The 24561-nt window shown below is 44.0% G+C and overlaps 1 protein-coding gene across 1 annotated transcript in view; it reads left to right on the top strand.

Moving 5' to 3' along the window:
* Positions 1-24561, top strand: part of LOC137331445 (chloride channel protein 2-like) — a 412704-nt gene that overhangs the window by 370696 nt on the left and 17447 nt on the right. Inside the window, exon 21 of the mRNA XM_067995242.1 lies at positions 22951-22989. Within this exon, the coding sequence (XP_067851343.1) occupies positions 22951-22989 (39 nt within the window). The remainder of the gene's footprint in view (positions 1-22950; positions 22990-24561) is intronic.

Genomic DNA, 24561 nt, shown 5'->3' with positions numbered 1-24561 from the left:
ACTGCAAGACTTGTAGATTGGGCCCCCAGGTTCTGCAATGCCGCTTTGGAGGCCCTGACTAGTAATCGAGCACATCAGGCAGGCACTAGGGGCTTGCACAAGCATGATTCTTAATTCTTCCAGTTAACCGTTATTCAAATCTGAAGTGGGTTGTTGAATTAAAGTTTCAGTTTTCTGCATTTGGTGTTGGTGTTCATATTTGTAGTCAGTTGAAGGCAAGACCCATGAGGCTGGACTGAAGGAAGGCAATCAGGTGGTGGTAGTATGAATGGTGGTGATAAGGATTATGATACTGTTGGTGTACTGGGGATGGGAGGGATGATTCAAGTGGAACGCTCTTGGATGAGTAGCTTTGAGAGCTCTGGCAGATAGGGGCACTGGTGGTTGATGCTGCTCATGCTCTTCCTCCTCCTCATGCTGCTTTTCCTCCTCTTCCGGCCCCTCCTCCTCCTCCACTTGTTGTAAGAGCTTAGTATAACAAAGTTATACAACACATGACCACAAATCTGGAAACGCAGTCAGGGGTGTAATGCAGTGCTCCTCCTGAATGGTCCAGGCAGCAGAAATGTTGCTTAAGCTACTCATCCAAGAGCGTTCCACTTGAATCATCCCTCCCATCCCCAGTCCATAATCTGCTGTGATATTTCTGGCGGTGACATGGCTCTCGTTGCAGGCATGCACTGCCCATGTGCCCAGGTTCCTGACAGGAGTCGTGAGCCATGTCCGGAAAGTCCGGCTGGTTACTGCTAAGTAACCAGCATCTGACTTAACAGCCTGGTTGGAATAAAGGCAGCGCAAAGGACTGATGCAGGATGAATGAATCATGACTGCTGCCAAGAAGCTGGGTAAAGACCTGCGCTGCCTGAGATCGTAAACAAGCTGCACATTCAGGCAATGGTATCCCTTTCTATTGATAAAGATGTCAGGCTGATGATGGGGACCAAGGAGGGCAATGTGGGTGCAGTCTATGGCACCTTGGACCCTGGGGAAGCCTGCAATGCAGACAAAGCCTAGTCCTGTCTCGTCCTGCTTCACACTACTTCCATGGGGAATGCAACGTGTGTATTCCTCCTGGTGTACCAAACCTCGGTCGCCTCCCTGATACAGCAGCGTGCAACAAACTGTGATGTGTCATTGATGTCACCTGCTGCAGCCTGTAACAACCCCATGGCTTAAAAGTTAAGGGGTCACTGTGATCTTGGCAGCCACAGGCAGTGCTGTTCGTGCCCTGGTTTGGGGCCCCAATTGAGGCTGCAGCAGGTGACCCAGCTCCGTGACAGCCTCCTTAGTGAAGCACAGGCATCTCAGACTGCTCCTCGGTGAAGTTGAAGTGCTCCCTGAAAACCCGCTGTGGGTATGGCCTCCTTTGCAGTGCCCTCCTCCTACCTCTTCTCCCAACTGCTCTTCCTCTCTCCAGTCTGCTTTGCTGCTCCTCCTTGTCCACCAGCCCCAAAACCAGACCGCCCGTGACTGGAATAAACTGTTTCCAAAGCAGTCCAGCACCAGCACAAAGTTGTTCCCAGAAATCAGAATTCAATTATGGAATGCAAAAATTAGCCCAAAAAAGGCCCTAAAGTTAACTAGCAGCCTAAGAGGACAAGCCAGCAACTAATCTGTGTGGAGTGCATGGGCCCTTTAAATAGAGCTGCTGCAGGGTTCTTGCTGACTGTTAAACTTGCCCAGCAACTCATGACTTTATCACGTGGCAAGTCAGCCACTGGGGCAGACCAAATTCACAAAAGGGTCCTATAACCAGCTTAGGACGCTTATTGAAATATTATAATGAGCTTCTTGAATCGCTCTGGCATACGTCCTCGAAGCCTGCAGAGCAGCCTGATCCAATATGGCGATGGTGTGGAATGGGCGTGCGAGCCCTTAGCCATATTGGACCCTTAGGCACCCGTTTTAGGCCTGAAAAATGGGCACGGAATGATCGAATTTCTCGGCCCATATATGTCGCAATCTGTTTTAGTTGCAGCGAAATGCATTAGTAATACCTGTTTTGAATTGTAGAGCTGAACTGGGGTTAATCTGACAATGACAGCAACTTTGGAAAAGAATACAAACTTCACAAGATGTTAGCATTTTCTAAATAACCTTAATGGTATTTGATAAACATATGCTATGCCTTTGAGTGGGCAAGCAGGTGGCAGATGGAGTATAATGTGGGGAAATGTGAGATTATTCACTTTTGGTAGGAAGAATAGAAAATCAGAACATTTTTTAAATGGTGAGAAACTATTAAATGTTGGTGTTCAGAGAGACTTGGGTGTCCTTGTACAAGAAACACAAAAAGTTAGCATGCAGGTACTAGCAAGCAATTAGGAAAGCAAATGGAATGTTGGCCTTTATTACAAAGAGGTTGGAGTATATGAGTAAGAAAGTCTTACTACAATTGTACAGGGCTTTGGTGAGACCTCACCTGGAGCAATGTGTACAGTTTTGGTCTCCTTATCTAAGGAAGGATATACTCGCCTTAGAGGCGGTGCAGCGAAGGTTCACTAGATTAATTCCTGGGATGAGAGGGTTGTCCTGTGAGGAGAGAATGAGTAGAATGGGCCTATACTCTCTGGAGTTTAGAAGAATGAGAGGTGATCTAATTGAAACATATAAGATTATGTGGGGGCTTGACAGGGTAGATGCTGAGAGGTTGTTTCCCCTGGCTGGAGAGTCTAGAACTAGGGGGCATAGTCGCAGGATAAGTGGTCGGCCATTTAAGACTGAGATGAGGAGGAATTTCTTCACTCAGAGGGTTGTGAATCTTTGGAATTCTCTACCCCAGAGGGCTGTGGATGCTGAGTTGTTGAATATATTCAAGGCTGAAATAGACAGATTTCTGGACTAGGGGAATCAAGGGATATGGGGGTCGGGCAGGAACATCGAGTTGAGGTTGAAGATCAGCCATGATCTTATTGAATGGCGGAGCAGGCTTGAGGAGCCATGTGGCCTACTCCTGCTCCTATTTCTTATGTCCTTTGCTGTTTTGGATTAGGCTGAACTTCCTCCTTATGCTCAAGCGTAGGTCTCTAAAGTATGAGTCTAGTTGAAGGCTCTGATCTAATCAAGGGCTCCAGAGCCTGATTTAAGCACTGGGGATATTCAGGTGCTGAAGTGATGTTGAGTTCCACTACTTCACTAAAATAGTTGACAATAAGCTGTTCCTCCCTGGCATCAGTTGAAAGGCAGGATCAAAGCAGAAATGAAGAAGAGTAGATTTAGGCTGACAGCTAGTATGAGACAAGCCTTCGGCAAGGGGCTTCCAAGGGAAAATAGCTAAGTCAGTAATGAATTATGTCATAGTACATATTAAAGCTAAATTTAGGTATAAATTGATATTGTCACCAGTACATTCTGCAATATGCTGTAATTATAGCTAACTCTGTTTGAAATTGAAAAGTATAATATACATCGAGTGAAATAACACATACTATCAACTACCACAGTGTAAATCAGGCGATATTGGATCAGCAGTCCCTTATAGGCCTCGTCTGATTTTTCTTTCCAGTGAAATCAATGGAAAGCAAAATGGGTCAGAGTGTGTAACAGGCGGCTGATCCAATATCATCCACTTTATAATCCCGCCAAAGTTGAAAGTTTTGCGAAGTTAGTTTAGCTATTAATCACTTGGTTGAACACCAAGTCCTGAGACTTCCTGCAGAACACATAATAGTGACAGCTCATTTTTTTGTTGTGTGTTTCACTTTCCCTAAAGCAATGTAATACTTTCAGGAGCCTCTGATTTATTTTCTACCATACAAGAAAAAAATGAGCTTGTTAAAGATGGTGTAGTCTGCCTCCAGTAGAACCAAATTGTGACACTACTGGCAAGTGGCCCAGACAACAGCCGCCTTGTATATTAAGCCCACAAAATTGGGATTCAAGTTGGGTCATGCCACCAGTGAAAACCAATGAAAAAGTTATAAACTTTAGAGCTGAAACTTTATGACCTGTATAGCAGCCTTACAGATAGAAACTTTTGTATTTCTTTTGTGTTCATTCAAAAGCATTCAGGAGTGACTACTACATCCTTCGGCCTTAGGATATTACAATAAGAAGTGTCAAATAGGCCATGTCCTAAAAGTGGGGGATGGATGGCACAGTACTGAACATAGCCTATATCACTAATTGCATGAGACCACCAGCATTCAGCAACAAATTCTGAAGCAATAAAACCATTTTCTATTCAAAATGCGAAAAATGAAGCCCTTTCTTCACAATGCCAGCCTGTCACTTTAAACCCCAAAATATCTAATGGCAGTTTAGGATGCGAAGGTGCTAGGTTTTTATGGGGGTAGTCTGCCCCTGATTTGCGCCTCGCGTTTTTAGAGGAAATCTGTGAGCAAACCCATCTGACACTCAGTTGTATGTAATTTACATTGCATCATCCTCTTCAAGCACAGTCAGGTGCATACACCAGAAAAGCCTGTGAGAAAATTCAGGTTTAGCACCATACAGGTGAGAACAGGGAGAATGGATTAGCACTCAATTTTCCTGTGTTGCACCCATTTTTCAGGTGCTGTTTTTCAGGTACTATTTTCCGACCAGGGTGAAGGAAAATATACCCTTTATACTCCAATGTGACTGACACGAGACTGCTCTTTCAAGAAAACTTACCCACAAAAATATGATCTATACCCTTTGAAGTTATACAGAAACAAAAGGCAATAGACAATGGCATCTCTCATAATTACATTAGATCAAAAGGTGTCCATCAATATTGAATGCATAGTCCACCTTAAACAGTGGCAAAGAAGTCAGTGTTTGAATGTGATCGTTCCAGCCATGTAAGCTTTTAACACCTTGGACTCCCTATTGTACTTTCCCCTAAACTTTGTATCTTGCAAGCAATCTGCCTGGTCTGAGCTGATACTAGCCATAAAGAATTCAAATCAGAAATTTAATACAGACGAAAAGTACATGAACTGTCACAGGCATTTCGTTGGCAACATATATTTAGCAGACTTTGTGCTGGGGCGACTATAAAATTTATTTGAAATTGTTTTCTATTAAACATTGCCAGATTTGTCATCCTGCCTGCAACTGGCAACTCTTCAACTTCATGCTCATTGTCTTCAGGGCTTCCCTAACTGTCCACTTCCACTTGCTTCATGGTGCCTTCTCTTCTGAGAGCAAAATTGTGAAGCATGCAGCACATCATAATCACTTTGGATGTCACTATGGGGCTGTATAATGGGACACTCCCAGATCTGTCCAAGTGGTGAATTCTTTCCTTCTGCATGCCTATGGTGTGTTGTATTTGTATCCTTGTGGAGACATGTGCCTCATTATATTTTATCTAGCTGCAATTCTTGAATTTCAATTTATGGCTGACTGAGTACAGCAAAAAGCAACTCATACTGTTTTTAAAAAAATATATATAATCTCTCAAAACTCGTTCTCAAAAGCCCATTATGGATTTCAAAATGTGCTATCTTGTTACTTGTCAATAGCGATGATGTTTCCCCGGGGTAAACCATGCAAAATGAAGAATAGGGAAGCCCCGTCCTCAGTAACCTAACTTTGGAGCCTCTAATGTGCCATCATCAAGAGCCTCCAGCAGTAGTATAGCCTGATCACAAAAATTCGGCTGCACGACCCCGGTGTTGAATAGGCACAAAGCCTGTCCTGATATGAAAAAGGGGTATTTCTGGTCAATTTTCATCAAATTATTGTGACACCAAGCTATATAGTTCAGTAATGAATATAAAGTAAATTGAAAACATTCAAAGGAATTTGGGCGAGCAAGGCTAAAGGAAAGGGGGAAAAATTGGGACCGGGAAGCATACAACATTGATGTTAAGAAGAAGCCCTATTTTGAGATAGGTGGATGGAATTGTGGGTTTGGACAAAGCACAACCCCACAGCGCTATATAGTGTGCCCTTAAAGGGAGGGCAGCACTACAATTTCAGGGAAGATTGTCCACCCAAACTAACAAAAATATTGTCATCATGGCAGGACAGTTGGAACACAAAAGCAACTGGGCAGCTAACTCCAGCAGTTCACTAATGTCCTTTAGGGAAGGAAACCTGCCGTCCTTACCCGGTCTGGCCTATATGTGACTCCAGACCCACAGCAATGTGGTTGATTCTTAATTGCCCTCTGAAATGGCCTGGCAAGCCACTCAGTTGTAAAATCTCGCTACGAAAAGTCATAATAAGAATAAAACCGTCGGACCACCCGGCGTCCGACCACTAGGCACCGGACACGACAACAGCAAAACACCAAGCCCAGTCGACCCTGTAAAGTCCTCGTTACTAACATCTGGGGACTTGTGCCAAAATTGGGACAGCTGTCCCACAGACTAGTCAAGCAACAGCCTGACATAGCCATACTCACAGAATCATACCTTTCAGCCAACGTCCCAGACTCTTCCATCACCATCCCTGGGTATGTCCTGTCCCACCGGCAGGACAGACCCACCAGAGGTGGCGGTACAGTGATATACAGTCAGGATGGAGTGGCCCTGGGAATCCTCAACATTGACTCTGGACCCCATGAAATCTCATGGCATCAGGTCAAACATGGGCAAGGAAACCTCCTGCTGATTACCACCTACCGTCCTCCCTCAGCTGATGAATCAGTCCTCCTCCATGTTGAGCACCACTTGGAGGAAGCACTGAGGGTAGCAAGGGCACAAAACGTACTCTGGGTGGGGGACTTCAATGTCCATCACCAAGAGTGGCTCGGTAGCACCATTACTGACCGAGCTGGCCGAGTCCTAAAGGACATAGCTGCTAGACTGGGCCTGCGGCAGGTGGTGAGCGAACCAACACGAGAGCAAAACTTACTTGACCTCGTCCTCACCAATCTACCTGTCGCAAATGCATCTGTCCATGACAGTATTGGTAGAAGTGACCACCGCACAGTCCTCGTGGAGATGAAGTCCCGTCTTCGCACTGAGGACACCATCCAACGTGTTGTGTGGCACTACCACCGTGCTAAATGGGATAGATTCAGTACAGATCTAGCAGCTCAAAACTGGGCATCCATGAGGCATTGTGGGCCATCAGCAGCAGCAGAATTGTATTCCAGCACAATCTGTAACCTCATGGCCCGGCATATTCCTCACTCTACCATTACCAACAAGCCAGGAGATCAGCCCTGGTTCAATGAGGAGTGTAGAAGAGCATGCCAGGAGCAGCACCAGACGTACCTAAAACCTGGTGAAGCTACAACTCAGGACTACATGCGTGCTAAACAGCGGAAGCAACATGCTATAGAACTATATAGCTTGGTGTCACAACCTGGTGAAGCTACAACTCAGGACTACATGCGTGCTAAACAGCGGAAGCAACATGCTATAGACAGAGCTAAGCGATTCCACAACCAACGGATCAGATCAAAGCTCTGCAGTCCTGCCACATCCAGTCGTGAATGGTGGTGGATAATTAAACAACTAACGGGAGGAGAAGGCTCTGCAAACATCCCCATCCTCAATGATGGCGGAGTCCAGCACGTGAGTGCAAAAGACAAGGCTAAAGCGTTTGCAACCATCTTCAGCCAGAAGTGCCGAGTGGATGATCCATCTCGGCCTCCTCCCGATATCCCCACCATCACAGAAGCCAGTCTTCAGCCAATTCGATTCACTCCATGTGATATCAAGAAACGGCTGAGTGCACTGGATACAGCAAAGACTATGGGCCCCAACAACATCCCAGCTGTAGTGCTAAAGACTTGTGCTCCAGAACGAGTTGCGCCTCTAGCCAAGCTGTTCCAGTACAACTACAACACTGGCATCTACCAGACAATGTGGAAAATTGCCCAGGTATGTCCTGTCCACAAAAAACAGGACAAATCCAATCTGGCCAATTACCGCCCCATCAGTCTACTCTCAATCATCAGCAAAGTGATGGAAGGTGTCGTCAATAGTGCTATCAAGCAGCACTTACTCACCAATAACCTGCTCACCGATGCTCAGTTTGGGTTCCGCCAGGACCACTCGGCTCCAGAACTCATTACAGCCTTGGTCCAAACATGGACAAAAGAGCTGAATTCCAGAGGTGAGGTGAGAGTGACTGCCCTTGACATCAAGGCAGCATTTGACCGAGTGTGGCACCAAGGAGCCCTAGTAAAATTGAAGTCAATGGGAATCAGGGGGAAAACTCTCCAGTGGCTGGAGTCATACCTAACACAAAGGAAGATGGTAGTGGTTGTTGGAGGCCAATCATCTCAGCCCCAGGAGTTCCTCAAGGCAGTGTCCTCGGCCCAACCATCTTCAGCTGCTTCATCAATGACCTTCCCTCCATCATAAAGTCAGAAATGGGGATGTTCGCTGATGATTGCACAGTGTTCAGTTCAATTCGCAACCCCTCAAATAATGAAGCAGTCCGAGCCCGCATGCAGCAAGACCTGGACAACATCCAGGCTTGGGCTCATAAGTGGCAAGTAACATTCGCGCCAGATAAGTGCCAGGCAATGACCATCTCCAACAAGAGAGAGTCTAACCACCTCCCCTTGACATTCAACGGCATTACCATCGCCGAATCCCCCACCATCAACATCCTGGGGGTCACCATTGACCAGAAACTTAACTGAACCAGCCATATATATACTGTGGCTAGGAGAGCAGGTCAGAGGCTGGGTATTCTGTGGCGAGTGACTCACCTCCTGACTCCCCAAAGCCTTTCCACCATCTACAAGACACAAGTCAGGAGTGTGATGGAATACTCACCACTTGCTTGGATGAGTGCAGCTCCAACAACACTCAAGAAGCTCGACACCATCCAAGATAAAGCAGCCCGCTTGATTGGCACCCCATCCACCACCCTAAACATTTACTCCCTTCACCACCGGCGCACTGTGGCTGCAGTGTGCACCATCCACAGGATGCACTGCAGCAACTCGCCAAGGCTTCTTCGACAGCACCTCCCAAACCCGCGACCTCTACCACCTAGAAGGACAAGAGCAGCAAGCACATGGGAACAACACCACCTGCACATTCCCCTCCAAGTCACACACCATCCCGACTTGGAAATATATCGCCGTTCCTTCATCGTTGCTGGGTCAAAATCCTGGAACTCCCTTCCTAACAGCACTGTGGGAGAACCGTCACCACATGGACTGCAGCGGTTCAAGAAGGCGGCTCACCACCACCTTCTCAAGGGCAATTAGGGATGGGCAATAAATGCCGGCCTCACCAGCAACGCCCACATCCCATGAATGAATAAAAAAAAGCATTCAGTCCAACATCCAATACGTCACTGGCTCTGGTCACTCTGTAGCAGGCTATGTCTCACATGCTTATATGTTAGTCAAACAGGTCGAATGCACATGGGGATTGAGAATCAGCGAGCCATTGATTAAGGCCAGTCTTCGGTTGGAGGAGTATCTTCGCTGAAGGATATCAAGTTCCAGACTTTCAGCAGATACAAATAAAAGTACCTCAGTCAGGGACAACAGCTGCCTGTTGTATACCAGGCTGTGCAGCTCGTGGAAGAAATATGTTGCCAGTGCTATAGAGACTGCTTATGTACTATTATCCCTGTAGACTATGCAGATGTGACTGTACAGCCTCCTCAAAGGATAATCTCAGAAGACCTACAGAAACCAAGTACCTTTCTTGGGCCCAGAAGAAATCAGTCAACTTCCTCTGGAACCTGATGACAAAACCTGAGGGAGGAATCAATAGCTTGTACCAGATGATGATGGAGACGAACTGGTTGATTACCAAGACCCTGCCCTAGTATGAAAGCATTCACAAGATGCCTGATCACCTCCTAAAATGAGCAACGGCCTTCTCTTCTAACTCAATCAAGTTCATTGGCCAGGATGCTTCCATGGGACACACATACTCCAGTCAACCAAGTGAAGATCTGCCAGCAAGAAATCAACTTGTCAAGGACTCACTAAAAGTCCACAGCACTTGATCCAGTTGATCTTTGCAGAGGATGCCACTGAGTACACCCACTGACGTGTACATGCTCCACACATCAAAACGAGTACATTGTTGGCATACCTTCATGTCCATTCACGGATGAGCCACCTCTGACATCCTGAAACATAATAAGTGTAGCAATGGCTCAAAGGAAAAGGAATAAAGCTGACCCATGGTGTTTTCTTTTTATTAATTGATGGGATGTGGGCAACGCTGGCAAGGCCAGCATTTATTACCCATCCCTAATTGCCCTTGTAATCCTCATGATCAGATAACAAGATCTTTCTTGTATGTTATCCAAGAGTGTAAGTGTGGCACTAGAGAAGCCTCCCCAGATATGGAAGAAGTTTTTAAATCTTGGATGGATTTCAGCTTTGTATGTTGAAAGTTGTTGAGAGGAAAAGAAATGTTGACACAAGAGATAAAAATGTTTCTTGGAAGCAGTTTTTGCAATGGAGAAGATCAGGGAATAAATTTCGAGATGGTGAGGCCAAGAATGTGGGTGGATGAAGAAGGCCTAAAGATGGATCCATCAAAGTTAAGAAGTGGTAGTTGTTGGTTAGACTTCCGAGAGACATGAGAAACGCTGTTTTTGACAAATTCAGCGGAACAGGATCTTAACTTGGCACAGGCAGGGCGTGGAGGGGGAGTGCCGGGCGATAAGCTCGCACTACCACACCAGCAAGAGCTCCGGCCCATTTTAACTCCTGGGCCTCATTTTAAGTTTTCAAATCGGACTTCTGCCCACAGCTGGTGGGAACGATAAGGTGGCCGACGGGCGGAAGCGGGAAGTCACGCAGCAGCAGGCTGCTGCCAAGGACCCGAGGAAATGGTTCCGGCAAGGTGAGTGATGGGGTCACGGAAAAGGGAACGAAAGCATGGAGCAGGGGAGGCCCAAGGTTTCCCTGTGGGGTCAGGAGGAGTACTCGTTTTCCTCCTGGCGCACAAGAAACCTTTTATGTATAAAGCACTTACATAGGCCTCTTCTTGCCCTGGATCAATTTTATGGCAGCTTTCCTTGACACAGTCGGTACTGTGCCACCCAGGCTTAAAATCCTGAGGGGGTCCAAATTACGCTATCGGGCCCTGACTTATGAATGTTATTGCCTGCCTGCGGTGAGGGCCTCGCAAAATTCTGGAGTAACAGTCGTGGTCGGCATGAGTGCATCACAGACGTGGAAGTAAGGGCGCTGCTGCGATTTTAACCATCCGGTATGTCCTGTTCTCGTCGAATGTGGGGGGGAGGTTAAAATTGCGGCTAAGGTTTTCATTGCTCCATTGCAGGGCTCGGAAGAAATCAAAACGTAGTGAGTCAGCCACTGCAGTGAGAGGACTTAAAAGACAGCCGCATAAATACTTAGAATCAAGATGATCAAATACTGTATGGAACACGTTGGTCCCTGAATTGGGTGAACTATAGAAATGCCTTGTCATTGAAAGCGACCATAGTTGAATAATGTAGTTTGTAAGATAAGAAAACTACCCTGGATCTTTTACCTCAGTTACCTTTTGAGCTGTCAGGGAAAAACCTTTCTTCAGGAGATTAAATAAGTTGGGTAGTGCAAATTAAAATGATCTGAGGAAGAGCTTTATGGGTCAAATTTCCTTTTCTCATTGCTTATTTTTCTAATGTTGCTTTGCATGTCCGTGCTTTTAATCAGCAACAACTTCCTTTTATATCATACCTTTTAATGGAGAAAAATTTCTAATTTCCATCATCTCTGAAGTGCTTTTTGAGTTGCGTCTGAGTGCTATAACTTCAGACACCTGTAACAATCTGAAATATGTGTAAAATTCAGTATGACCTCATACTGCATGCAGTAACCAATCATTAACACGCACACCTTGAAGCATCTGAAGTGCGTTGATACAAATCAGACTGAGGTGGATAAGTGACAAAAGCTACACATCTCCATCTCACTTTTGCTCAGTAAATTAGTTCATCAATCTTAAGAAAATGTTAATTACATTTTAAATATAGAATGCGGTGAGATGAATGGGATGTCCAGGAGACTGCAGAACACTATTATATTATTCATTTCAATAGACTACATTTTTCCTTTGGATGACACAGTATCTATTCTTATATCATTGTCAAAGGAAGAATTTATAAAAGGAGAATTCATATGATAATAGATTGAGCTATCATTACCTCTCGAACAAGTGTTCTTGACCTAATATCATATCATCGGTGTTAAACCTACTACAAGGAGGGATAAAGATTTTTTCCATGCTTCCCTTTAAAGTGTTGTGAATTTACCTAAATATTTAGCAAAGATATAATCAACTTTCATCAAAAACAATGTGCATTTGTAGTGATTAATGAAGTATTAATGTAAAAATACTGCTTCAAAATCAGTCCTAGAATTTAAGCACGATAATAGAAATATCTAATTTAGTGAAGTTCAAGGTGACTCATTTCACATCACGGATCACTTTTTGAATAATACATCCTGAATTGAATAATGCACCCATCACCCCTGTGCTCGCTGACCTACATTGGCTCCCGGTCCGGGAATGCCTCGATTTTAAAATACTCATCCTTGTTTTCAAATCTCTCCATGGCCTAGCCCCTCCCTTACTCTGTAACCTCCTCCAGCCCTACAACCCTCCAAGATCTCTGTGCCCCTCCAATTCTGGCCTCTTGCGCATCCCCGATTTTATTACCTTCACTTTTGGCGGCTGTGCCTTCAGCTACCTAGACCCTAAGCTCTGGAATTCCCTCCCTAAGCCTCTCCACCTCTCTCTCCTCCTTTAAGCCACTTCTCAAAACCTACCTCTTTGACCAAGCTTTTGGTCACCTGTCCTGATACCTCCTTATGTGGCTCGGTGTCAATTTTTTTTTTGATAGCGTTCCTGTGAAGCGCCTTGTGACATTTTACTACGTTAAAGGCGTTATATAAATGCAACTTGTTGTCAGACATGTTCTCCAACTATTTACTACTGATAAGTAAGCATGTCATTGCTTTGTGGATTAGGATATAGTTATGTGGAATGCAAAGCATTTGATCTTTAGACTTCTTGGAGTAGACTTTCTCTGTGAGCACCCATTGTGCGCCCGGGAGGAGACAGCTGCTTGTATTTTTCTCCCCCCACCCGCTAGATAAGTGGGCTCTTTCTGAATTGAGCATTGCCATGTATATTTTTTAATGTTTTTTTTTCCTCTCTCTTTCTGATTCTTTCGACCACATAACAGCTTTTCAGCCCCGGATAGTAAGGAGACTGACTGAAAGTACATGGTAAATTTGAGCGTGCCATCAAAAAATTTACCCCTATGTGGACCTTTTCTCTTTTTTTTTTCTAATTTTATGTTCATTAAGGTGAGAGATGTTAGTGCTGGGGAATGGAACTCGTCCCAAAACATATTGGCCTGATTATCATGAAGGACATGAAAATATTGAATTTCCTCCATTCTATCAAATTTCACATATAACAAAGATTTGACCCCTTTTGGAACGTTCACAAAAATTTATCTTTCAAAAATCAGATTCCATGTGCTACCTTTTTTTATTCCTGGATAGTATCTTTTTTTCTAATTGAAGATCAGATTTTTATGTTCCATTGCTCCAGATTTTGGCCAATATCTTATCTTAAAAATAAACAATAGACTTAAGAACACCTTCAGAGTTTAGTAGGGATACTTCATAATTCTTAACAGTAATTTCCAGCCCCAGCAATAACCATTCCATTTCATCCCCACCCCTTCATACCCAATATTTAATTTTGGCCTGCAAGTATAAGAGCTCCCTTCTGTACAGTTTTTGTTCACAGCCTGACATCTACCAATTACATCAAAGGCCATCACCTGATTAATGTCTTCCACATGGACTATATGGCCTTTTCTGTAATAAATTTGTCTTTTGTCTCCTTCTCTTACTAGAAAAAACTTTTCCCCTGAAGTTTCATATCCAGGTTGCATCCTTGGTCCCTTCAGTTTTTGTCATTTATGTTCTACCCCCTCAGCGATGTCATTCAGAAGCAGGGGGGTCAGCTTACATATATACGCTAACAACATTGAGTTCTATCTCAGCACCTTCATTGATCCAAAGGCTGTTGTTACACTCTCCAACTGTCTATCTGACATTAAGACCTGGGTTAGAAAAACATTTCCTGCAGCCACTTCCAGTTTCCAGCCATGTGCCTCTGGCCTTGGCTCCAATTACTTCTCAGGTGGCCATCTCAGGCTAAGTACAGGAGGTGCAAAACCTTGGTATGCTGCTTGACCCCCAAGCTGTGCTTGCTTCCCTCCATCCATTCTATTATCAAGACTCCATTCTTCCACTTCTCAACATTGGCTGCCTTTACCCCATCTCCCACTGTGACCAAAACACTAGTCTGTATCTACATCATTTCAAGGTTTAACTACTCCCAAAACTTTCCTAACTAGCCTCCACCCTATACAAATGACAACTCATTGAGGACACTGCAGCCCGCATCTTCACCCACACAAAGATCCGCTCTCCTACCACCACCTCCTTTCTGTCCCAGCAATTTGGCCTCAAGATCTTTGCTCACTTTCAAGTCCATTCATGGCTTTACCCACCCGATCTCCATCCAGATATCCATTCCTTACACCTGGTTGTCCAGTCCCTCCACAACACCATTGATGGCCACTCTTTCAGCCACTGTTCCCCAGCCCTCTGGAATTCGCTTCCTATGTCCCTCTACCTTGCAACCTCCCTCCCTACTTTCAAAAGCCTCTTCAAAGCTCTTTTCTTCACCCAGGCCTTGAGCTCTCTCCTAACCTTCACCATTTTCCCTTTTTACATCCTCCTCGGCATCCCTCATTTTTGCTCCTCTTTGAGATGTCTTCCTCAATGCCCTACAAAAATTATGTTGTCCAATCATTACTAACCTGGTACCTGACCTTTTTGAAAAGGTACATTCACTCCATCTGTGGAATACAGCTCAAAATGTTAGTGATTCTTACACATATCCCTTGGCAGAGTAAAAATCACCAACATTTTGTATACATTACAGACAGTTTCACACAATCTAAAGAGCATGGTGAAGAACATCCTTACAGAGTTCTACTCTAACATTGAAATACATTGGAATGGAGTTTGGCTTCACATATATCTGAATTTTGGACCTTCAGAACTGAGTTTGAAAGTTAATGCTGAAGAACATTAATTGTTAGTCCCAATGACTTTTACTTTCTAGAGTATGTGCTGGCAGTTTCTTCTGGAGTTCAGAATATTCTGTGTTTAGTTTCACAAGCTATGCAAGTGATTTCCCAGCAGTGTGCTCTCTGATGTACCAGGTTGTCTGTCAGAGATTAGATTATAGAGCTGTGAGCAATTATGTAGTTGCAGCCACTCCAAATTAAAATCAAGGTTTTGAACTAACCTCCCACTGAAACCTTTAAGGTTTATTAAGTCTGCCATGTACTCCACTTACACTGTCAATTCAAAGCTGAAATGATAACGGTATTTCCTAGAATTCACACCTAATTGCACAGAAGAATAGTATGGTTGCTGGGCTCTGGGTTTATTGCATTATTAACAAAAACATCTTCCAAGGTAGGTTTCATGCATTTGGAGGCGCAGTAATGTAAATCAGATCATACAGTAATACAAATGAGGACGGCCATTCCGCTCATTTTCATTCATCCATCTGGACAGACCTTTAAGTCTCTATATCGCAGCATTTAATTGTTTCTTAAATGATTCCAGGGTATTCGCCTCCACTACTCTATTTATTACTTACTCTTTGTGTGAAGAATTTCCTGTTATCAGTTCTAAACTTGTCTTTTAATAGTTTAAACCTGTGTCCCTTTGACATATTCGTGAATATAGTTTAAAGTAATTTTTCAGATATACCTTTTCCATACTGTTTGCTATCTTACATACCTCTATAAAATCAGCTCTCAAACTCCTCCTTCCAATGCTAAAAAGCCCAAGTTTCTCACTCCTTGGGCATGATTTTGACCCCGAGCCGGGAAGGGGGTGGGGTGGGTCAAATTGCAGATGGGAAACCTGGAGACCAGCCAGGGAGAGGACGTGTTCAGTTATGTCTTTGTTTGTATGGATGGGGGGGGGAGGCATGGGGGCATAAGTTGGCATGGGGCACAGGTTGGCATGGGGTCATCAGTCATGGGGGGAGGGATCGGAGGTCAATCACGGGGGTTGGGGGTGTCGGGATTAGGGTCATCGCGGGAGTCTGGGACCGGGTTCGGGGGTCAACGATCGGTGTCGGGGATCAGTGATCATTGGCGGCTAGGATCGGGGTCTGGGGGTCCATGATCGTGGGTCCGCGATCAGGGATCGGAGGTGGGGGAGGGGCAGTTCTTTCATGAGGCGTAAAAGAGAAGGCCCGGGAATCCCTGCCCCCCGGGTTTGAAATCGGAACCTGTGGGGAATATGGAGGCCCAAAGTCTCCTTGAAAGGTTTTAAGGCCCGATCCGTCTCCTGGGAGCGGGTTGGTCGCCCTCCTCTTGTCCCGCTCTGGCGAAAACCGGAAATGAGCAGGTTGGGGGTGGGCCTAAAATTGTTGCAAGTTTGAATGCCTCCACATCCCCAACCCACCTGTTTTTCACTTAAAATCGTGCCCCTTATAACTCAGATCTTTTATACGAGGGGCTCGATTTTCGCACTCGCGATCGGGTGCATTCCTGGCGGGGGGGGGGGGGGGGGCTACGAAAATTGGGGATTCCCGGGGCGGGTCGGGAGCCCGGCTCCAACCCGCCCCATTTCCGGGTTCCCCACTGACACGCTGACATGCGCGCGCAGCCCCCGCATGTGGGACTCCCGCCAGCAATTAAAGCCGGCGGGGTGCCACTTAAGGTATTTATCTAGGTATTTCAGGTCGTTTAGAGACCTGATTAACGTGATATTTTAGGAGGGTTGGGATTTTACAAACAACTGAGACTATTTCCCGTACTGGGGGAAACACTCCCAGTTCAAATGGTCGTGTTGCAGCCATTAGCATGTGGCAGCTGCAAAGGTCCATTTGACAGGTGGGGGAGGGAGACCCTCACTCATTGCAGGAGGCCACTCTGTCACTTGGGACAAAGTTTGGCCTCCACCACCCTCCTCCTAACAATAAAATTCACCAACTTGCACACTTACCCCGGTGTCCAGACACATGTACCTACCTTGCGGACCCCCTCAGATGTATATCTTCCGGATGGGGGCCGCCGCAGCTGCAGTCATGACCTCCTCGGAGGGCGAACAGCATCACCAGCCTCACCGGCCACGCCGTCCACCTCTGACACGTGGAGCTCCACAACACAGTGCTGTGACACATCCACCTGCACAGCAGGAGGGAGGGCAACCGCAGAGAGAGATGCGTCGCAGAGGGCACTACCCTCGCCACAGGGTCCACAGACCGAGGCTCAGCTTCCTGGACCTCTCTGAGCAGCAGTGCACACGGAGGCTCAGAGTCACTCGACGTGTAGTCATGGACATCTGCAGCCTCCTTCATGCCGAGCTGCTGGCCCGAGCACCATCTTCTTACCTGTTGCTGTCAAAGTCACCACTGCCCTCAACAACTTCTCCTCCGCATCCTTCCAGGGTACCACCGGGGACATCGCCGACTTCTCTCAGTCGTCTGCACAAAAGAACCCTGCAAATACACCTACACCCACTTTGCAGTGACACAATGGGTGTCATCAGTTGTGGGTCTTCATTGTGATCCTCAGGAAAGGGCATTATTGCACAAACCAGACGAGATTCACATAGACGTGACAGTAGTGGTGACAATATAATATGTAATGTGAGTTGCTCAGAGATTAAATATAAGTAAAAACCATGACAAACCCTCAAACACCCTTGTGCATCCCCCTTCATGCTCACGACACGTTTGCCTTATGCTGCCAACTGCACATGTGTGATGCATGCCTTGTGGCTGCAGCACAGGTAGTGGCAGGTTGAGTGAGGCTGGCTGTGAAAGAGATGCATGAGAGGGTGAGTATGAGATAGAGCCATGAGATTGTATAAGGATTGGGTTGAGTGGTAGTGGCAGGATGAGTACTGTCAAGGTGAGTAAGTGCAGGTAAGATGAGGATGAGGTTTGAGTGGGTGTGAGGGGTGACGTGACAGAGTAGTGTTGGCTGTGCAGAAGGAGATGTGGGGTGGGGGCAGTGAAGTGGCAGACAGAGTGTAGGGGAATGAGTAAGTGTACTCACTTTGGCTGACCTACTTAGGTCATTGCAGCGCCTCCTGCACTGTATGCAGGTGGGCGATATGTTGGTGGTGCAGATGACCTCCTCTGCCACCTCGAGCCAGGCCTTCTTGGTGGCAGATTCAGGCCGCTTCCTCCCGCCCGCCAGGGGGAAGATCTCTGTCCTCCCCCTCCTCCTCACCCCATCCAATAAGAGCTGGAGTGAGGCATCATTAAACCTGGGAGCAGCCTTCCCCCTGGGCTGCTCCATGCTGTAATTTTTCCTATTTCTTGCAGCATCAGTCAGTGGAGGACTGCCCCTTTAAATAGAGCTCCTCCAGCTGACAGACCTTACTGTGCATGCGCAGTCTGCCCGCCGTGCAGCTTAGCAGCGGGGAACCCGGAACAACAGGTAAGTGGATCCAATCAGCCTGCGATTGCGCGCGGGGCAGACTGATTTCACCGGGCGCGTTACCCACGTGTCCAGTCGACCCCCCCCCCCCCCCCGCCGCCATGGTAATATCGGGCCCTAGGGATCAGCCTTGTGGCTCTTCTGTGCACTGCATCCAGCACTTAAATGTCTTCCTTGCATCTCAGTAACCACACCTGGCCACAGTAATCATAGTGTGGTCTAGTCAGAGCATTATACGGTTTGATGATGACTTTGTTTGACTTATATTCTACTTACAATGTTTTGGCTATATTTGTTCAACGTTCTATTCACTTTGTTGAATGATGCTCTGCATTGGTTGGACATGTTGAACGTTGAGTTTATTAAGATTCCTAGGTCTCTTTTAACTTCATCCGTAGCTATTTCAGTAACATTCATGGAATGTGTATGTTGCTAACTTTTCCTTCCTATATGCTACTTTACACTTGTCTATATTACATTTCATCTGCCATTTTTCTGTCCATTTTATATATGTTTTCCAACTCACTTTGTAATTTCTGAGCTGCTTCCTTATCCAAAGCAATCTTTTAGGTGATATTTGGTTCATAGCAGTCTTTGCTGTTACATCCTGGATCTTCACACTAGCATCTGGCCTTGGGGCCTATTAAAACTGATAATGATGTCAGCACAACGGGAGATGCCAGCACAGCGAGCTACTGTGAATGCATGTGCACTATGTAGGTCAGTAAAGGAGGCTCATTATTGGGGCCATATTAAATAAATGGAGTCATTGTACTAAAATCAACATACACACCTCAACTTGAAGAATCAGAATCTTAACCAGGAGCCACACTATAAATGAGATCAGATTTGTATTTTGTACTGTATTAAGCTATTTCATCCTTGGCTTTCACAGTTTGGTTTGGAGGAATTGATGTAATCAATTTCAAGAAGGACAAAGATGAATTGATTACTTTCTGGAGTGGAAGCATTTAGTAATTTTGACAAAATGTCTGTTTTTAGTGTCTTGCAGCAGTTCAGTTATCATTATCTACACAATGAGCAAAGAATCATATTTCCACACGCTTACCAGTGTTTGGTTTGGACTTCACCCTAACACTTCTGCCTTGTGTTCATAGTGAGAGGGTGGTTTTCATAAATAGACTGAGTCTCTTATAAACAAATACATGCATCTGTGTGGAGTAGCACGTCCATGGTTAACAATTACCCCTTATTATAGTATACAGTGCACCAAAGATCATGGGGGATGGATCTCCTGTGTCCTTCAAAAGGCAGAAAATACTATTTCATTAGACCAATGCATACAGGCTAATATTAATGAGTTATTTACAGGTTGAATAATCTTGGACTAGATGTTCAATCCATTGACTGCAGAGCAGTGAGACATTGAGATTGGGCCAGAATTTGCTGAAAAAAATGGCGTGTGAGTTGTGAATCTCGAGAATTTGCTGGTTGATTTACGCCGCTCCACCGTTTGCTTCGCACAAACAACTTCTCAGCCTTAACCTCCTCGTTATTTTTAAGAATTTGCCGGATTTGCACATTAATTGCCCATTAAACTTGCCACAGAAAATTAAGTCTAGTAATTAATATCATATGTACCCTTTTGACAAAGTAACAATTTTAATGACTGCCAATCAACCTCTTTGGCCAGAAAATGAACAGTTTGAACAGTGCAGTCTCATTCCTTCAGGTAGTGAATTGTTGGAGATTTTAAAAATGTCTAATTTTAAATTTTTACATTTTTTTTTCTTACTCTTCCTTTCTGTCTGTTTTCTCTCTCTCTCTTAATCCAATCTTTCTTTCCTCTCTTTTTATCTCTTTCTGTACCTGATTTAACTCTAATTCACCCTCCTTCTCAGTCGTTCCTCTATTTATTTCTCAATTTTATTGGTTAAGGAGATACGCTGTTTATCCCGCTGTTCACTAAGCTCCCAGTTGTCTTGTTGCCCTCCCCGTTCCAATATCAGCCCGCACTTCCAGCAAGTTGAGGCGCAAAACATTTTCGAGCTGAAGGGTACAGAAACAAATCAGGCATGCCCTCCTCCAGCAACATCTGGCTCAATGTAATACTTTTTTTTAAGTAAATTTAGCCCATAATTGGTTAAAGTACCCTTTTTGGACTCTAGTTCTTACACAACATGATGAGCAATAGGACTTTTGGATGAATCAGTCTGTCATAGACCTTCATGGATGTTACACCAACAAAGTTCAGATCTCTAGCCAGAACTAAAAATCTAAGAAATATGAGCAGTGATTTAAGCTATGGAATTATTTGAAATTGTAGTCATTGCATGGCAGTCAGCAAACAAAAGTACAACAGCTCTCCCATCTTTTGAGGTGATGTCAATATTCCCATCTTCCTCCCATCCTTTCCCTTGAGATATAGATAGATAAAGTATTTTCTGTGGTCTTAGTTACAGTTAATTGGAGGAAATGTTACTTTTTTTTAAGCTGTATTTGTTGTAACAAGACAAAATGCCAGGCAGGTTTGGGTGACTCGCGTCACCTGTGATGGGACGATTGACTAGTAGGCATATCAATGTTAAATATTGAAAGCAATAGAAGTAGGAGTCAACATTATGCTTCAGGCATTAACCTCTAAGTGTTGCCAATGCCATCAAAGTTTTAGTAAATCATAATAGGAAATAGGCGTGACTAAGAGGAATCGCGTATAATATATTTAAAAATTTACATCTGCCTGCACTTCTTGCCTATAAAACTTATTCCTGTTGCATTGTTTTTGTTAAACCTTGATAGTTAGAATTGTGCCCGTTAATCTGAAATGAAATAGAAGATCAGCTGCATAAATAATGAACTCATTTTAATAAAGGTGAATAATTTGTGTTAATATGGAGGTTTCTTTTTTCATATTGATTGGCAAATGGCAAGTTTTACAATATAATGTTTTAATTGAACACTGAATTGTAAATTTTGTTCATGATATATCCCATTGCATACGGGCAACAAAAAGGATCACACTCATTACAGAGACTGCAGTTCTATAGTACTAGCTTAACGTGTTGATGATGGGAATAGTATTTAGCTTCAACAGGATTTTAATTAGTATTAACAATTTGAATTTGTTATATTTTGAAATAATACAGCATTTTGATTTTGATATGTTCTCAATTCTCAGTAGTGGTGGGCTTTGATCATGCCAGGTAAATATGGGTAGCTGAAGTCCTAGTTAGACACCACAGATGGGAACAAAGCTATCCAGATTGGACTGACTGTCAAAGTGAAAGGGTTGACTTTTCTTTGTGTCAACAGTGCATTAAGTGGATAGCTATATAATGTGGCAAAGATATCTGGGGCAGAACACCATTACTGTACCAACATATATTTTCCCTTTTATGCCTTGGGTATATTGAAGTGCTAAAAATTGGGCACATTGAAAGAACAAATAGACTTTGAGTTGCAGAATCCCAGATCAAACCATTGGGCCAGAAATTGCTCATAAAATAACGGTGAGCCTAACGGCGCTCACTGTTATTAATGGGCAAATCGAAGAGTAAGTTCCGGTGACCGCACATGCCCAGTCACATGCGGAAATCCGGAACTTGCTCTTCCCGAGTCACCGGTGATCTGACAGCTTCATGTTAAAGGGACCTTGCCAGCTGCAATCATTGGACAAAGGCGAACTTGCTGCACTGCCCAGCTGGAAACTAACTAATCTCGGCACAAAACAGGTACGCTGAGTTTTTTAGGTCGAAACTAACTTTTAATAGCGTGGAATTAATGACTGCTAAACAACCTCTATGGCACTAAAAATTAACTTAAAAATGTGGAGTCTCATTACTCCTGATGTTAATAGTTTTTGGATATTTTAAAAGAAAATTTTAATTAAAGATTTTTTTCTTTTACTTTTTCTTTCTGTCTCTTTTATATCAGTCTTTTAATCTCACCCTCTCTCTATTTCGCTTTCTCTATCATTTTTTAATAGTAAATTTACTAACCTTATCGGCACTTCCTGGTTTTTAGTCTGCGCGGCTAGTGAAGGCTGCTTCACTTCCTGGTTCTCACTGTGTGGCTTGCTTCAAGCTGATTGGTTGAGGGGAGAGACCGATCCTTTCGCCTCTCCCACGGTTTCTAGGTTCCCGGGAGTTAACACTGGACAGTTTTCGGCTCATCATTCAAGGAAGTTGCCGCACAAAAGCCTGCGGTAAGTTTGCGGGTGAGTATAAATCTATGGAGCGGCAAGTGCTGTTCATTCGCCGCTCGGAACAATTTACGGGCCATTATTCTTATTACTAAAAATAGCATTACCGTTGTACTCCCTGATCCGAAGAAGCTGCCAGAGGTTCTCTTTATTTCAATTGTGCAGCGGGACTTTGGGATGTGTGAAGAACATGACATGGTTTGTGCACCAATGGATGAATTAATGGCCAATCTGTTGTTCATTGCCCTCTAACTTTATTTTTAATTCAGGACATTTTTGCTTGGAAGGTCCTAGATTGAATGTGTCTCAATTTTCACGTGACTGTTGTAAGAGGCCACTTACATCTTACAGATATGAAATTGTCATATATTGATCAACATTTGTTTCTTTTGGTTCAGGATCAATATGAAATTGAAGATGACATGACTGCATCAGAGGTAAGTTAGCCCTCTATAAAGTTTTAACGGTGGGTTATATTTTCCTCCATTTTTTTTTGCTAAAATTAGCAAATGAAGAAAGCTATATACACACTTCCCTTAAGGGTTTATCCCAGATGTCTTTATTCCACCATATTTATTTGAAGGTATAATATTTTTTTCAGCCATATTTGATGCCTTTCAATAAATTGCTGAGGAGCCTGGATAATGTCGATGCAAACTTAATTAACTTAAACTGTGATTGCAGCACTAGAGGTAAAGCCTCCAGAGAGAGTAGTGATTAAAGAATTTTCCCGCTTCCACTTGCAAATTGTTGAATATGTGGAATAGAGCTCCAGCAAAATCAGTTAATGCTGTTAATTAATTTTTTTAAGTAACTGAATCAGTACCTGTTGAAGAACAAGATAGAAGGCTATAAAGGTGAAGATAGACCAGAATGAATAAATTCTCTTCTAAGTTATTAGGGGTGGGGTAACACATTTGCTTGGCAGGACCAAGAAAATGTTACCCTTACAATGCAGCTGGTTAGGGCTGGATATTGCAGTCTATAATATTAGATTGATACCTCCCTCAGGAGACTAAATATGTTGATGGCGTTCACCATAGAGCAAATTGTGTATGATCTATGCAAAGAATTGGTTTGATTTGTCCAATAGTCTTCATTCATGCTTTGTTTTCTTATGTTCTCAATGATTACTAATGAAACCAACATACTTTTAATATGTTTAATCCTCTACAAGGATTGCAAACTCTCTTCAATTACAAACATTCAATTCTTTGACTTGTTAATCACATCTGACCAGCACTGATCAAACAAGTGACAAAGGTAACTGGAAAAGCTCATAGAAGAATAGGAATCCTCAAAAAATCTTGGCCCTTCTTGTCATTATCAACAACTTTGCTGTTCTAAAAAGACTAAATTCACCCAGTGATGGAATATTGTTGCCTTGTTTGACAGGTTGCAAAACACTAATCTAACTCTTTGATTCAGGGCACCCCTAAGCAATTGCAGACCAGCAGACTTGGTCAGCATGCTTTCTGTATGCCAGAATACCTCCTCCACAATGCTTGAGAGATGTGGCTGGGTTGTCAGTCCTAAGCAAGATTTACTACTGAAGAAACACTGAGTTGTTAGTGCTTTAAACCAAGTCTCCATCGTTCTGCAATATCAGCATCAAAACTTCACGCAGCTTTCGTCTGGGAGACAGCTTCAAGGCAACAAAAGCTGTGTGTTCACAGCATATGTCAGGTTAAATTTGAGACATCTGCTCTTGTTACAGTTATATCTGACTGCACACTGTTATGCCACCTATTATCCAAAAAAGGATATCGGCAAGAAACTCCTCAGGGTTTCTTCCACTCCACTGCTGTAACTGCGGCAGAAGTTTGGTGGAAACTATATTAATGCACATTCATTTAAAAATTTGGCCCTTTAACAATTTCTTAGACATTCTTAACAATTAGAGGCATTGATCGGCAAAGTAGAGCCAGCGCTTTGGATGAGTTGAACGATGGAAGATTAGCATCTTAAATTTTCGTAAGTGGACAGTCAGTTATCTAATAAATAAATTG

The sequence above is a fragment of the Heptranchias perlo genome, chromosome 13 (assembly GCF_035084215.1).
Source record: "Heptranchias perlo isolate sHepPer1 chromosome 13, sHepPer1.hap1, whole genome shotgun sequence".
Lineage (NCBI taxonomy): Eukaryota > Metazoa > Chordata > Chondrichthyes > Hexanchiformes > Hexanchidae > Heptranchias > Heptranchias perlo.
The sequence above is the reverse complement of the archived record's forward strand: the minus strand, read 5'-3'. Positions and strand labels throughout refer to the sequence as shown.